Source organism: Grus americana, chromosome 2 (genome assembly GCF_028858705.1).
Source record: "Grus americana isolate bGruAme1 chromosome 2, bGruAme1.mat, whole genome shotgun sequence".
Classification (NCBI taxonomy): Eukaryota; Metazoa; Chordata; class Aves; order Gruiformes; family Gruidae; genus Grus; species Grus americana.
In genome coordinates, this window is record NC_072853.1 from 169,198,742 (window position 1) to 169,215,027 (window position 16,286).

At 61.1% G+C, this 16,286-nt stretch overlaps 1 protein-coding gene across 4 annotated transcripts in view; it reads left to right on the forward strand.

Moving 5' to 3' along the window:
* AGAP3 (ArfGAP with GTPase domain, ankyrin repeat and PH domain 3) overlaps positions 1 to 16,286 on the forward strand; it is a 147,603-nt gene that overhangs the window by 41,524 nt on the left and 89,793 nt on the right. For 3 of the 4 annotated variants that reach the window (XM_054814666.1, XM_054814668.1, XM_054814667.1), the window contains exon 2: positions 13,344 to 13,402. In XM_054814666.1, coding sequence (XP_054670641.1) covers positions 13,344 to 13,402 — 59 coding nt within the window. Of the gene's footprint in view, positions 1 to 1,213; positions 2,149 to 13,343; positions 13,403 to 16,286 lie in introns of those variants that run through there. The other variant, XM_054814665.1, reaches the window with a different exon arrangement.

The window sequence follows — 16,286 nt, forward strand, 5'->3', positions numbered from 1 at the left end:
GGAGCGGGGCGGTCCCGCACGGAGCGCCGCAGCCCCCACAGGGAGCCGGCCCAGCGCCTGCCCTTCCCGCGGGGAGCGGGGAGCGGGGGGGCCGCGGCCTGGGGAGGGCAGCTCGGCACGGAGCGGGGCTGCGGCGGTCGGCCGCGGGAGCGATGGGCCGGCGGGCGGGGGAGGGCGGCCGGCGGCGTCGGGACGGAGCTGCCCGGTGCCCGCGAGGGGCGGGGGGCTCGGGGTGTCGGTGTGCGTCTGTCTGTGTCCCGGTGCCGGGCCCCGCGGCGCTCCCGGTGCTGCCCCCACCCCCCCCCGGTGCTGTCCCCCCTCTCCCGGTGCAGCCCCCCCCCCCCTCCCGGTGCTGCTCCCCCCCCACGGTGCAGCCCCCCCCCCCCCCGGTGCTGCTCCCCCCTCTCCCGGTGCAGTCCCCCCCCCCCCGGTGCTCCCCCCCCCCCGGTGCAGCCCCCCCCCCCCCGGTGCTCCCCACCCCCCCGGTGCAGCCCCCACCCCCCCCGGTGCTGCTCCCCCCTCTCCCGGTGCAGCCCCCCCCCCCGGTGCTGTCCCCCCTCTCCCGGTGCAGCCCCCCCCCCCCCCCCCGGTGCTGCTCTCCCCTCTCCCGGTGCAGCCCCCACCCCCCCCGGAGCCGCGCGAGGGCGCCCGGCGGCAGCAGCGAGCGGAAGCGCCCCCTGGCGGACACTGCCGGCCCCGCGCCGCGACGAGGGGGCCCCGACCCCGGCCCCGACGCCGACCCGGCCCAGCCGGGCTGTGCGGGCGGGCCCGGGCCGGCCCTGCCCGGTGCTCGGTGCTGCCCTGGCGGGGCCCAGGCCGGGCCGGCCGGACAGCGCCGCCGCTCCCCCGGGTGCGGGGTGCCGCAGCGGGCACCGAGGGCGGCCGGGTGTGTGTGTGTGTGTGACAGGGCCCTGCCCTACCCCGGGGCTGCAGCCCGGCGCCGCGGGGGAGGCCTGAGCGCCGCCCCGGGACGGCTCCGCCGCCTCTGCCCGCGGCCGGGGCGAAGGGCAGCGCCTGCCCGCCCGGGGTCGGTGCCCGCGGCGTCGGGGGCGGGCGGCGGCCCAGGGCGGGCGCGGCCGCGCGGGGCGGCCCCGGCCCCATCCCGGGCCCCGGCCCCGTTCCGGGGCGGGCCCAGCCCCGCGCTGGCGGCGCGCCGGAGCGCGGCCCGGGCATGCCGGCGCGGCGTGGGAGCCGGCAGGCAGCGGGCGGCGTGCGGGGTCCCGCTGCGCCGCCTCCCCGGGGCCGGCCGCCCGCGCCGGCAGCGGCCCAGAGCGGCGGGCGGCCCGGGGCCATGGGGCAGCCCGCAGCTGACGATGGCGGAGGGCTGGCGCTGGAGCGAGGCGGGCCGGGGCCCCCCGCGGCCGAGCCCCCGCCGCGCCGTCAGCGTCTGCGAGTCCCTGGACCTGCAGGGCGTCCCCGCCGTCCAGGCCGCCCTCAAGGCCGCCCAGCAGCAGAGGCGGCGGCCCAAGAGCTTCTGCGCGGCGGGGAACGGGCTGGCGGCCGGGGCCCTGCTCCCCCCGCCGCCCCCCGCCAGAGCCCGCGGCAGCCTGCTGGACTTCTTCAGGCTGCGCCCGCCCCGCAAGCAGGGCCCGCCGGGCGAGGGCGAAGGCGCCGCGTCCCTGCTCGCCGGGCCCGATGGGGCGCAGCGCCCGCGCCCCAGCAGCATGACTTTCCTGCCGTCGGCCCGGCAGCCGCACCCCGCCGAGAGCCCCGGCTTCCTCCGGGGGGGCTCCCTGTGGGGCAGCCGCCGCTGGAACCTCTTTGGGGGCAGCGGCCGGAGCAGCCCCGGCCCCAGGAAGAACTTCAGCTCCCTGCGCAAAAGCTTCAGCTTCCGCCTGCGCCGGGGCCACGAGCTGCGGCGGTCGGAGTCTGGGGGGCTCCTGCGCCCCGCGCGTCTCCGCACCAAGAGCGAGGGGGACGCCAGCTCCCTGCACACCTGCCCCAGCAAGCGGGACCTGCTCTACCCGGAGCTGGCCAGGGTCGGGGGCAGGCTGCACGCCGACCCCGGGCAGGCGGGGGGACTCTGGAGACTCCTCACGAGCCGCTTCCGAAGGCGAGAGCGCGGCAGCACCGGCAGTGTCTGCCCCAAGGACCCCCACGGCGGTGCCGAGCCCGTCCTCCTGGGCAGCGGTCCGCTGCGAGCGCTGGGTAAGTGAGCGCAGGAGCGGTGCTGGCCCGGAGAGAGCCCCCCTGCACGGGCACCCGATTGCATCCCGGTGCTCTGCGGGGTTTGTGCTCAGGACAGCTTGGCTGTAGCGAGGTAGCGTGAGCGTTCATGGGGCTGCTTTGCACTCCAGTGCCCAGTGGCCTTGGGCACCGTCACGGTCTTCGGTGCTGAAGGATACGCAGCGTGGCTAGCTGGGAGGAGATGCTCCGGGGGTCCGGGTTCCTTTGCTGGCCAAACGCCTGGGAGCCGAGCGCGTGTGTCCCATGTCCTTCTTGCCCCGGGTGGTGTCCCAGCAAGGGCAGGGAGAGCTGAGCCTCATGCAGCGGCGCCAGGGCAGCAGAGGGAACTGAAATTCCATGGGAGGGGGAGAGGGGTCCTGTTAGTGGGCTCCCAAGCAAGCGCTGAACTATCTGGGAGGTGGCCAGAGCAGAGGTGTGGAGCAGCACGAGGGAGTCGGGGAGCACAGAATCGTGCCTGCACCTCCCTCCTGTAAGCAGCTCCCTGGTGCCGGGCTGTCTGGGCGATGCTCCGCTGGGGTCTTCCCCGGGGCTGAGCAGAGGCCGTGTTCTGGGAGCGTGTTCTGGGAGCGTGTTCTGGGAGCGTGGCGGTGCTCGCCGGGCCTGCGGGGAGCAGTGGTGGCATCCTGAGCAATGTGGCAGAGGGACGGGGCAGGACCGGCTGGGCAGGGTGGACAGGACCCCTGCAGGGACTGGGCATGCGATGGGGACTGGCAGCTGGAGCAGCTGTTAGGTGCTCGACTAGCTGGTGTTTGGCCTCGCTGCTGTGGGCTGTTCGCCCGTGCTGGGGCTGCCCGGGTGTGCGGGGGCCACGCTGCCTGTGCCTCTGTGCCCCATCCCGTTCCCTGGCCCCGCAGCGTGCCCGGCCAGCCCTGCAGAAGCGAACGTGCGGGTGAGCCCTGCCGCTTGGCAGGGGCTGGGAGGCGAGAACGGCATCCGTAGGCTTTTTAAGGCATTGAATGCTGGCCTGTGCGCACAGAGCTGGGGGCTGGGCTGGGCCGGGACCTGCCGCGCTCGGGGAGGCAGGGCAGCCGCTTTCTGGCGCCTGCGAGCCTCTCCGGGTTTCCATCGCTCTGCTCCGGAGTCCAGGCATTGTGGAGGCAGTTCCCTGGCATGGCTTATGTGCCAGAGGGGCAGATTTGGGCTGGTGGGCTCCCTGAGGAATCCGCACGCTCCCAAGGCAGCAGCTGCCCGGAGCAGCTTTGTGCCCAGGATGCTTTCCAGGAGGGCCGTGCTCCAGGGAGCAGAGCAGGAGCAGCGCTGCTGGCAGCCTGAGCTCTGCTGCCGTGCAGGTGCTGCGCAGGGAGCTCAAGGGGCTCGCTGCTGCTGGTCCCTCTTGTCCCTGGGGCTTTGCTGTGCCTTCCCGGGAACGGTCCTGGAGGCTCTGTAGGCTGCAGGTGGGTGGCCAAGGCCGCCTTTGCCTGCTCTGGGGTGACGGGACAGTATACTGCTGGTGTGCTCCTCCCGGGGGCCGTGCCCCTGGCAGGGGTGCCCAGGGCTGGGTGCTGGGTGCTGGCTGAGTGATGGGAGGTTCCCAGGAGAGGGGAGGCTGCGCTCATGGCTGGGGAATGTGGGTGTATCTGGGCAGGGAGGGCCGGGCCCTGCCCGTGCAGCTGGGGGCCTGTTCCTGCTTGCCGGTGGCTTCCAGCAGGAGCTGTGCCAGCGGCTGCCGGCCCGGCGGCCGCTTTCCCAGGGGAGCAGCTGAGGTTGAGCGCTTGTGTTGGTGTCCTCACCCCTCACCTGGCTGCTCCGCTGGGGCAGGTAGGGGCTCCCTTTGGGTCCGTGTGCTGGAGAGCCTTCAGTGGGGAGTGCCGGAGAGGGCTTGGAGCCTCTCTAGCAGCGACCAGCCAGCTAATGCGAGACCACTGTTTGTCAGGGTGGTTAGCATTTCCCACCGCGGCTCATACTGGAGACAGAAGCTCAGGGATGACCTTTCCGCACTGCCTCATGTGGCTCGTTGCAGCAGAGCGAGCCCTGCTTGCTGGAGCTGCAAAGTTCGCACTTTGGTTCGTTCTTAACTTAGAACACCTTTTTTGCCATTATCTGCTTGGTTTTACCCACTCGAACTACGTCCTCTCGGGATCAAGGAGTTGTGAAGAAGCAGCGAAGTCTGCAGACCTAAGCTGCTGTTGCTTGTCCTGTCTTCTATGTCCTGTCTCCCCATTGCCTCTCCGCTCAGCATGTTGGTCTGTGGGCTCTGGCTCGCTCCGGTGGGAGCTGTGAGCCTCTAAGCCAGGACACCATAGATTGGACGTGCACAACCTGAGTACTGCTCCAACATGGACTTGCTGGATGCAGCAGCTCAAGAGATCTCTGCCCTGTTCCTATTTCAGACTTGCAGGCCAACAGTGTTTCTAACACCCTCTTGACATTTCAAAAACTTTGATGCTTTACGCTGGTGCTGCCCACCTTAGCCCTAGGAAAGCTGCTGATACAGTCCCAACACGCCCTCCCAAGGGGGTGCAGCTGCAGTTGCGGTTATCAGCTCTTTGGAAAAGCTGGATATATGAGTCCAGGCAGAGATCCAAGCCAACGCTGCTACCCTGTATCCAGTACCTGGAGTATTTTGTTTATAGCAAACTGATGTATCCATCCAGCGCTGCACTCTGCCATGTAGACGTGCCCAAGGGCCAAAAATCCTGGCCCACCGGAAATTCAGGACGATGGTCTCAGTGCTGCTGCCCCAGCCCTGCTGAGACTCCTTTGGATTGTGTGGGTAACGTTCGCTCCCTGCTGACGGAGGGGCTCAGCCTGGACCAAGCACAGGGGAATGCAGAGTTTGTTAGCCAAAACTGCCTTAAGGACCTGGTCTTTGTGTGGCAGGATGAAGTCAGACGGGGAGCGCGATTTTCTGTAAATGCGCCAAGAGAGGGCAAGAGCCCTTGGAGCTAGAGAGCAAAGTCAACACGGAGTCCGGCCAGCTTGGACTGACCACAGATCATCATGGCCAGCAGTTCAGAGGAACGTGCAGTTCTGAAGAAGCTCTCTGATAGGCACAGGCTTGGAAAACTGGACTGGCTTGGGGTTGGAGTTTTCCCTGTGCAGGGAGGGATTATGTGATGGGTGCAGCATCTCCGACAGTGGGATCTGGACTCCACAGCTCAGGAAGTGTTTCTCACGATCATATTCCTCTCTCCCAGAAAGGTGCCCTGCTTTTTAGGGTGCTTTGAGGTTTAAGGTAGCTCCCTTTTACTCTCCTGTTTGGTGTTTGGCCACGCAGAGGACTAATGTGTAGGGCATGTGTGAGAGAAGACTACTGGGAGAAGAGGGGGGTGTTTTGACATTAATAAGGTGAAGTTTGCATAGTGAATTGAGGAGAGAATGATATGTATCGTCTCTTGTTGGTACCTGCCTCAGCTTAGCTGGGAGTGTTGGCGAGGAGCAGAGATGGCGTGGTGGGTTTGGAGACCGTGCCTCGGATGCTGAATCCGGTCTGGTGTCCACACTTCAGAAAAGCTTAAGAAGTCTGGAAGGTATTAAGGAAGGAGTTGTTGGGACACCGATCTGAAAGGCCTAATCTCAGGGTGAGATCGGAGGAGATGTGTGCGGTAGGTGCAGAGGTGTTCTGATTACAGTCTACAGGCATCCATAGGAAGAGGGAGCTTCAAAAACCAGCGCCTTTTTAATCTTAACCTGCCTTTGCTTGTGGGGTTAAGCAGCCAGAGCTGAGGTCAGACAAATTTGGAACAGGTTTTCACCGGCGAGGTGGGTCCCCACAGAGCACTTGGGGCAGCAGTGGGTTATCTGGCTCTCCACGTCACTAGCTCTGCTGGGTTGTCCCCTTCAGCAGACCCTTTCTAGCTGTTAGAGCAGCGAGGACTTGGTACGGTTCTTTGGTCTGCATGTATTCGCACGTCGACTGGAAAATAGTAGGTGCCGAGAGGCTTAAAACGTATGGCTCTTGTGAAGTCTGCGCACTGCGCAGCGTACGTAGTGTGATGGCACCAGCTGCTGCCGCACGCGGTCTAGCAGAGGAGCAAGGCTAGCAGCTCGTAATCATGCCCTTTTTTTTTCTAGAGATAATGCAAGATCCTCTCCTTTCACTGCTGCAAAGTCTGTAAAGCTCCGGTGAGACAATCCTTGCTAAGGTTGCGTCCTACCAGGGTATCTGCGTTGGCTAAGCTCTCCGACAGGAACGCTAGCCTTGCCCGTGCTGGTCCTTGACCTGGAGAAATCCTCTTCCTGCCAGCGGTGCCAGGGTTGAGTCTTTATCAAGCCTGGCCTGGAAGAGGTGGCTCTGCCCAGGCACGTCGCACTCTGCTGCCCTTTTATCTGCGTGTGTGGGCAGATGGGTACTTTGGAGCGTGGTTTGTGTGGGCACTGCTGTGTTTTCTCAGCCTCTGACCTGGTTTCAAGGCTGGTTTTAGTGTCCAGGGTTTCAGTGTCCAAGTGAGTTCCGCAGTGGCTTGGATAATGAGTTGGTTAATTATTAGTTGCTGTGTGTGAAGACCAAATGTGTCTGGCACTAGCACTTCTGAAGCACAAGGTAGATGAACCTGCTACGCTTCATCCTGTGGAGGGAGCAGCCTGGGTGAGGAGTCAGTTTTGCCCGGCCAGCCCCTTCCTCCTGCCGGCCTTGCAGCAGCGAGTGGATGCGAGCAGCAGCGGGTCCGTGGGACGTTTGGCTGTGCTAAGGCTCGTGGTGCACAAGTGCTGCCGTGAGGCCACTGTTCTGCTTTTGGGGTCAGATGCGCCTGGGGAAGGTATTCAGCCGCAGCGCTGACGGTCTGGTCTCTTCTGTAGTATTAAATAACAAAGGAGAGGGAGGAGGAGTGACTGAGTGCGTTTTAATGTGAAATACCAAATGATACAGCTAGTCCAGCAGTGAAGCTAATCGAGTAAATCGCTCCTCCCCGATGCCTACATGAACCCTGGTGCTGAGGAAGACGACAGTTCATTAAGGTATTTCCCAGCTGGAGGCAGTCTCTGCTAAACAAGGTCGTCCCAAGGCTCTGGCACTGCCTGGAAGGTGCAGGGCTGACCTGCCTGCCTGGATTCCGCATAGTGCGTTAGATCGGGCCAGGTCACTGGTGGCTTGCCGTGGTTGCTGTTTCTCCCTGGGAGAAGACGGGGATGTCCTGGCCGTTCCAGTGGGGAATGGTGCCGAGCGGCTGGCATCACCCCCACACCTCCCGCTGCTCGGCGCAGCCGGCTGGGCGCAGAAGCACTGCGGATGGGGAAGGTCTGGCAGCCCTGGAGGGGGAAATCCCACACCCAAATCAACCTCCTGCAGCTTGGACCTTCCTTACACTGGTTTGGGTGCGTAACAGCTGCACGGATACGCAGCGTATAATATCATACCAGTAGGATTTATACTGATGAAGTGCAGGAAATCTCCATATGCCGCATTTTAGCAGTTGAACGATCAACTCTTGGTATGGACAAAGCTGACATCAGCGAGTTGTGTCAGCGTTTTTTGGCAACCAGGTACTTGGCCTGTGGCTGTTCTGAGTGGTTGAGAAACTGCTCTTGAGGTGCCTTTCTGACAGCTCCGTGGGTGTCATCCACACCCGCCTGCGCACGGCTGCTGTGCTCGCTTCTGCGGGAGGCTGCTGGTGGAGGAGGAAAGCAAGTGCAAGAAAACGGCAGGGAGGGCTCTGTGCTGGGGAATTGTCTGAAACCCAAGCGATGGAACCATCCCTGCGGGTGCAGATGGCTGCAGGACGCAGGGGCTTCACGTGACGTGAGAGCTGACCGACGAGGCGTCTTTGGGCCTGCGAACGGCCACGTCAGGACTAGGTGTGGGTCACCCAGATGTCAGCGTGGTGTGCATGCGTCGTGTGTGTCCCCTTGCGTGGCTAGAGAAGGGTGATCGGCGTGCCCGGGGAGCGGAGCAGCGGGGGTGTGAAAGGGACTGAGGGCCAGGTACGGTGACACAGACTTGAAAGACTCGGTTGTGGCACGGACCCCAGCCTGACACGTGAAAGGGGGTTGTGCTCCAGATCCTCAGGCCTTCCTGGATTAGCTCGTGGTCTTGACGGTCTTGATAGCTTGTCTAGGTGGTAGGTGGGAAGGTGTAAGCCAGGGCTTCATGTTTAGCCATGGTGGTTCCTCAGGTGCTGCAGGAACTGCCACATCTTCTGGACCCTGCTCTTTGGGGCACTGGGACAGGAGGAGGTCCGTGCTACAGGCTACTGGTTGATGTAGCTGAAGGCATTTGTTTTTCCTCCTTTTGACAACCAGACCCAAGCTTCTCCCCATGGTCTGCAGGGAGTGCTAGAAGTGCACCTGTGGGAATACTGCTTTATTAACGGAGAATCTTGGGGAAGCTGACACTAACACCTCCTGGTTTTGAGGAGTTTCAGCTTTCAGGCACCGTTCAAGAAAGCTCCCAAACTCTCTGCAGGAAGCTCGTCCGAAGCCAGAACTGAAGACTGGCTGGTTGGTGCCAGCAGTCGGGTGTGCAGGGGAGCTTGGTCCAAGCATTCTTCCTGAGTAGCTGCCGTTCTTCTGCACAAGACGCTGCGGAGAGAGCTGGGTGTTTTGGGAAGTGGTGCTGGAAGGCGTGCTGCAGGACACCATGACGTGACGCTCCTCCTATGCTCTTGCAGAAGCTGGGACACTTCCCAGGCATTCTGCAAGGTGCAGGCAGAGGACACGTGCCTACCCCGGCGTGCAGACACGCACGGCCTCGCCTCACTTCTCTGCTTTGCCCAGGCGCTGTCGTGCTTCGTCCCAGGCAGCTTCACCCAGCCAGCTAATGGGGAAGGGCAGAGGGCGCGTGGGTTGGTGTGAGGAGTGGTGCTCCGTACGAGCGGTTTAAAGTCAGGGTGGGATGTCCTCCTGAACGAGAGGCACTTTTGTTCACGTAGGAGTTGATTAGTGGAAGGGTTTGGGCGTACGGGTATGGCCTGGGATGGCAGGTGGACGCGAGGGTATTCCGATGCCGACACCGGGGACTCTGGCGCTGGAGGGGGCCGCAGAGGGAACTGGCTCCTCCAAGAGCTGTGTCTCCATAACTTTGCCAGGCGATTGTGAAGGAATCCTGGGGCTGTCTTCAGTTGAAGGCCACTTCCACCTCAGTCTCTGTTCCTTTGGCCACGCAGTCTGTAAGCTCTTGCTTTTACCCTCCTGGGCACTGGAATAAGAGTGGGTTCATCCGTACCTCTGTGAGCACTTACACTGGGGGTATCTCAACCCTGAAACGCTGCAGGCAAAGCATTTATCGTTACAGCTGGCTCTCCTGCAGTGAAGCCTGGGCGGTCTGGGCAGGGTCGGTTGCCACGTGGGACCTTGCGGTACAGCCGTCTGCCTTCCTCCCCTTGCAGGTGAGATGCTCTACACAGCGACGTGCAGTGGACCTGTCCTCTTCCGCTAAACTGGAGGAGGTACAGCAGAGAGGGTGGGAAGTGCACAACAGCTTCTGCACGAGGAGCGGTCCAACAGCGGGGACCAGGGTGGAAAAGAGGGGTTGCAGCGAGCGATGGGGCGGCACTGGTTAGGGATGTTAGCTCCCCGCCTCTGGCACCGCAGCTGGGGGCATCCAGAAGGAAGTGGGTTTTCAGTGAATGGGTATTTATACTGCTGACACTCCTTGCTTAAGAACGATGTGGAAGTGAAATTTTGCATGGTTTTAAGAGGAAACAGAACAATTACTCAAGTGAGAGTTTTTTGAGGTTTACTAAAGAGACAAAGCACAGGAGATCCCTGAGCTGAAGAAGTCAGCAGCCGCACACACGTGTGGGGTCAGTGTTACGTACTGTCACCATGTTCCTACTCATCCTGGGTTCCCACGTACCAACTGGTGCTGGCGATAGCGTGCCGGACTGGGCAGACCCTCGGTCCGATCCAGATGGCTGTCCTCGAGTAACGATGTTGGGCAGCCTCCTGCCTCTCTCTCCTGCCCTCAGCAGAAGCTGCTGCTGTGGCGAAGCAGCCCCCCCTGCCCCCAGGGAGGGGAAGCGGCCCCTCGGCAGGGCCAGGAGAACACCCTGCTCCCCGTGGAGGCAGAGCGGAGAGCTGGTGCCGAGCAGCCTCTCTCCAGCTGCAGTCGCGAGTGGATTTCCCAGCAGCGGCGGTGCAAGTTGCCATCGGCCGCCCACCTCCCGGTGCCAGGCAGTGCCCGTGGCAAGCCCTGTCCTGCGCCGGGGTGAGCCCCGCGCTGGGGTGAGCCCTGCTCCCTGCCCTGTGTCCTGCGCCGTGTGAGCGGTGACAGCAAGAGCTGTCGGTGTTTCCATGCTGCTCCTTCGCGCCAGCGGGGCTGTCGCTTGGGTGCGGGGAATTATGGCGGCGGGAGGTCTGGCTGCACCGTGCAGAGAGGTGCCAGCGCCCTGGTGCACACCGCTGAGCAGGGACCGGCAGGCTGATGATGCTGCGCGCAGGCTGGGACATGCCGGGTGGAGCACCGGGGCCGGCTGGTGGCCCGGGCTAAAATTCAGACTTGGCACAGTTTATTATCAGCTTGGGAGCTGATTGACAAGCAGAGGCGCGCAGGTCGTACGTTAGCGTTCCGGGTTAAGCGTGCTAATGATAGTTAATAATTTAACGTGTCGTATGGCTGAATGCAGTTAAATTGACGTTGTCATTTATTTGTGTTAAGATTTCCTCCTTCGCAGCAAGTCAAAAATCAAACTGCTGCTAACGAACTCCTGAACTTTGGTTAAAATACAAAGATCTGTCGGGATAGTTAGCAAAGGAGGCAACTGGCAAAAATCTGGACGGTTTCTCTACCCCGAGCATCCGAGTACAGAAGAAGAGAAAAGAACAGCCTGCCTTCTCCAGGCCTCTCTGCCTCCCTTTGCTTTCTGAAGGCCGAGTCGGTGACTGCATTTGCCTTGTGCTCCGCTCAGAACCCCTCGAAAAACCTGCTCGGTTTTTGCCAGTTTTTTGTAGTCCCAGAACAAGCTGTGTGTCGTGAAACAGTGGAGAATGCTGCCCTGGCTGGTCTGGAGGGACGGCGTGCCAGTCTCGGGGAAGGTTCGATGGCGCTTTAGCTGTCGTGGTTACGGACATAGGGACTGGCTGGAGCAGGAGCTACAGGTGGAGGTCACAGCGGTTTTTTGACCAAGTCATGCAGTTGGAGCTACAGGCGTGCTGTTATCTTTTCAAAAGGGCTCAAGAACGTACCATTTTCCTCATGACTTATTAGTTGTTTTAACAGAGATATTTTACCTCTTCTTAAAAAAAAGGGTAGGTGAAAGATGGGGACCACGAAGAAACGATTCTTCTTAAGAACCTTCATGATGGTTACAAAAAACCTTGTGTTACTGCATCAGACTTGCGTTTTATTTGTCTGTAGCTTCTGAAAAAGAAGTGTTAATAAATTAGTATGTGAATGGTGAAAGCTAGGTATGAGCACCGTTTTCTTACCTTTTTTTGGCACGATGGAAAAATGCACTGTGGCCTGCGGGCGCCGGTGGCTGCGCAAGCGCTGATCATCTCTTTTTCACCTCGCGCACCCAAGCAGCGGTGGACCGTTGTGCGGACGCGCAGGCACGAAGGGCAGGGCCCCCCGCAAGCCCCCGGCCGCCAGCAGCCGGAGCCGACTCTTCCCCACGCAGCTCTGGGCTGCGCATCTCCCACCAGCCGCCCGGGTGGGGCACGGGAGGTGGGACAGGGCACTGGCCTGGGGATAGAGAGAGGGATGCCGCCGTTGGGTGTCCAACCTTCCCGTGGGACTTAGGAGGGCAGGAACGTGAACTGGGGTGAAGGTCGTCGTTGACTGGCTGCTGGCAGGGCTGAAGAGCCTGGCGCTGCTCTCTGATCCTGCCTGGGTCTGGCGGCGTCTCCTGCACTGCCCCGGTTTCAGCCTGCGGTGCTTGGCACAGCCCCGGTGAAACACCTACTCGGCAGAGACCTGCAGCCGCCAGCTCGGCCAGCCGGTTTGGGCAGTGCCGGCGCAGACGCCGAGAGCTGGGACTTGCACCGCGAGTGCGGTGGCGGGGTCGGGGCTGCCGGGAGCAGTGGCAGGCAGGGAGGAGCCGCCGGGGCGGGGAAGGGAAGGGCGGCTCACAGCTCCTGCGCCGGCGGCCGCTGCGGGGACGGGGCAGTGGGGCAGGTCGAGAGCCATCCTCCCCTCGGCGGGCCTGGCATCCCGCTGTGCCTCGGGTGACGTCAGAGCAGCGGTAGCGCCCGGGCCGTCGTGTTTAGTCGCTGCCCGCGGTTGGGTCTCGCAGATTCGCCTCTCCCCTCTTTGAACCCATCTGAGGTTTCCATTTCTGCAGTAGTTTGTGGCAGTGAATTTGGCAAGTTTATTACCGGCTCTTTGAGAAGCGGTGCTCCCGCGGGTTTCCAGTCTCCAAAGATCCTTTATTATTTTTACGCTATGAACGTACAGCAAGTGCTGCTCTTTTGTTTCAGCCTCCCACCCCGTAGCCATCTGGCTTTGGGTGCAGGATGTGCTTCCTCGTCCAAGGCAAATGAAGGACTAGGGTTTTGGTAGGAGTGGCTGCTGGCTACTGCTGATACTCAAGGTGTTCTCCAGGCTCTTGCTCCTCCTCCAGTGAGTCCGGTTTTATTTGGGAAGTCTGTTGTTTGACGAGCTCCTGGAGATTGTTTGGATGGAAATGAAGCCTTCGTGATTACTGTGGCAGGAGAGAGGGCGTTTCCTGCGCAGCTCAAAGCCGTGCCTGATTGTTACAACCTTCTTAAGACTATTACAATGCTCTGCGAATTACATAACATACACATAATTAATTGCGTTCACTTTCAATCACGAACATAGATTATAGCATGCCTTCAGCTCTTTATCTGCACTGCGTGCGACACGCTGGTATTGTGGCCTGAGCGCAGTGCTCGGGGCACCGCTTTCGCCGTTGCGTGCCCTCGGTTCTGGGGTCCTTCACAGCATGTGCCCCCCGAAAAGGCGTCTAGTCTCTGGTGCTCCCCTCGTCCCACATACCTTGAGAGTGGGGATGCTGTAGGGCTTTTTGTGCCTCCGCAGGGCAGGAGGGAGGGTCCCAGCCTGCGGTGATGGGCTCTGTGCTGCCTTCCTGCCCTCCCCTCGGCCGTTCCTTCCCATCCAGAGCTCTGGCTGCAGACCCTCCCGGGCACGGGCAGCGTCGGGACCTCGTGCAGCTTCGTGTCTCTGGGTGAGGTGGAAGCGGGGGAAGAGCCATAAAACTCCCACCTGGAGGGAGCAGGGAGAGCGTGGCAGGATCTGTGTTAGGATCTCAAGGAAGGCCACAGTGACCTGATGATTTCTTCTCTCTGTTCTGCAGATTCGTTTGTGAACAGCCAGGAATGGACCCTGAGTCGCTCGGTGCCTGAGCTGAAGGTGGTGAGTACTCATGGCTCGTGCCTCGGATACCCCTGGTTCTCTTGACGCTTCTCCGAATCCCCAGGAAATACCCCTTTTTTTAATGCGTCTGAGTGGAAATGTGTAGAGGCTTCAGCCTCACAGAGGGGAGAGAGGAGCTGGGGCTGCCGCCGTGCTGGGGAAAGGCAAGGGCTTCCTGGTGGCTCACACTTGTAAGGGTGTTGGTCTGGGAGAGCACTGGGGTGTGAAGGTCGAAAGGCTGTGTTTGAGCACCTCACCCTTCTGGCTGGCCGTAGCAGAGTCGTCATTCCCGACCAGGTACTGCTGCACGGGCTGGGCCTTCTGGCGAGGCAGCAGCAGGGGCAGATCCTGAGCGGCAGTTCGGGCATGCATCCACCATCGTCACGGGTACAACCGTCCAAGTGTGGGAGGTGTCACCTCTCCGTGCGAGCCTCGTTGACTTAAGCTCTGTGCTGGTGCTTCCCTGGTCTCTGCTGGCCACCTCCCAGGCGCGGCTGCCCCGCGGTGTCCCTGCCGTGGAGGGATGCTGGTGGGGTGAAACCGTCACCTCTGGTGCTTTGTTCTGCCAAACGGGCACACCGTTACCAGGCTTCATCGCCTGCTTGTGGGATGCAGTCTCTGGTAGGGGTCTGCCTCTGCCCCCAACACAGCCGCTTTCACGAGGGACGAGGTGACGAGGGAGGATGGCACCTCTGAGACGGGAGATGTTTCCCGTGGCCTGCCATCGCTGATGGCTGCGCGCCGGCTTGCCGGGGCTGGCTGTGAGCCGGCACAGGTCGGCGGTGCAGGAGGACACGGAGGGTGTTCCGCTTGAGCTGAGCTGGCTGGCGAGCACGAGGGGCAGAAGCCGTGCCCGGGGCGAGGGATGAAGCGGGACCGCCTTGCTGGTGGCGATGAGCTCGTGGGCTGGTTCGGGCATTCACGGAAAGGCACCCTCGGCAGCCGTGCTGCCAGCGCTGGGGTAGCGCTGGAAGGGACGTCGGGGTGGCCAGGACGCTGCAGGCGCTTCCGAGTGTCTGTCTGTCTGTTCTCAGGGACCTCGGCAATCTGTTCCACCGCTCCGCTCTTCTCGCGCTCTCCGTGGCAGCCCTTAACTCCCTTTGAAGACTGTTGGCATGTTTCCCTTCAGCCCTTTCAAGATTAGTTTTTTTCGACCTTAATCTGAAAAACAAGAAGCCTTTTTGCAAAGCATACCAGCACCGTGCTGCCACATTTTTCTTTTCTGCAGTGAAGTAAAAATTAAAACAAACTTTGAATATTCATTTCTTAGTTTGGCTTGTAAAATGCGTGTCCGTTCAAAAACATTCTTGCAACTATTCTGTGCGTTGCCTTCTGACATTTTAACATTCCGCAGGCTGCAAAACAGCGCTGCAAGCTAAACAAACCTAAAGCTTTTAGTTCTTCTTCAATTAGACAATCCTTCTCCCATGTTTTCCATGACCTCCGGGGTTTTGTATGGATGACACAGCTCTTCCCAAAAGCCTGGAGGCCTTTCGGAGTCCTGGTTCAGTCCCGGCCTTGCTGGGCTGAAGCCCTTTCCGTCATGTCTCTGGGGTTGGGCTGCAGCAGCCGACTGTGGCGGGGGACCCTGCGCTTGGGCGGGCAGACCTCTGGGCAGGCAGGTTGGTCGTTGAGCGAGCGTCCGGACAGGAATCGCTAAATCAATGGCTGAGACGTGGCAAGAAACGTTCCCAGGCTTTGCTCCCTTCCAGTTTGCAAGCAGCTCTCCCCCCCGGCTCCCACCTTGGCCTCGCTGGCCCCGTCCTCAGAGGCACGCTGGAGGCAGGGCGGTGCTCCGGCTGGCGCAGGGTCCTGCCTGCGCAGTGGCACCAGGCTCGGCAGCAATCTCGGCAGCGCTGCAGGAGCAGCTCCCGCGGCAGAGCCGGACTGTCCCCCGTCCTGCCTGTGTGACGCTTCACCGAGCGCACCGCACGCCCCTGTGAAAAATGTGTCTGAAACCAAAAGACATCCTAGCGCAAGGCAAACGCAGGGTCTTCTGATAAATGGCAGAGCGCATCGTTTATGATGGGAGAGGCTCGCACGAAGCACCCGCTCTGTCTCTGATCTGCCAGTCCTTGTCCCCAGGGGAGACCTGCGCTGAGCCTGTGAACCAAGATCCATAATTCTGTGAGTATGGAAAACCACGGACTCCTTGGGGGCTTCTGTCTCGTGGCACATAAAGCGTTGACGCAGCCCGCATCCCTCCTGGGGAAGGAACCCTTTCCTTTACCACTGCTGCGGGAGGTAGGGATCGTACCGCTTCTGCCCTGCTCCCGTTCCCATTTGCACCACAAGTTGTCAGTGTACTTTCTCTAAGGTTTTTCTGTAGCTCCATGTATTTAAGCTATGCTCAGCAGTTCTTCCCACCTCAGTTTTATCCTGACGCTTCCTCTGTCTGCTGCAGGCTGAGAGGAGGCTGTGTCGGAGGGAAGACAGCGGTTCCTGCAAGCCTTGTCTTGCCTGTGGAAAAGGCACAAATGGCTCCTGTTGGAGGGGACTCGTCCCCCAGACCCGACACTGGGCAGTATCAGCCCTTCGCTGGCCGGCGCAGAGGCAGGCTGCATTCCCTCCTTCTCCCGACAGGTCTCGATACAGAGCTTTCCGTGGTGCTACACCCCACGTTTTACTTCCGTTTGCTGCCTCTGAGGGGTTATGTTCCTCAAGACCGTCGGTTCTGTTTGAGCTTGTTTGAGGATAAGGCAAAGCAGAGATGTATTCAGCAAGACATAGGTCAGGATTTTGGTTATAAGCAAACAAAGTGTAAATGCAGCCTCCATCCAGTTTTTAGAGAGCTAAATATCATTGGAGTGTTTGATCTCTGATGTTGCGTGGAGTCCTGGCTGCCGGGCGGCCTCGGGGAGCGGCTCTGCTTTGCAGAGGTTTC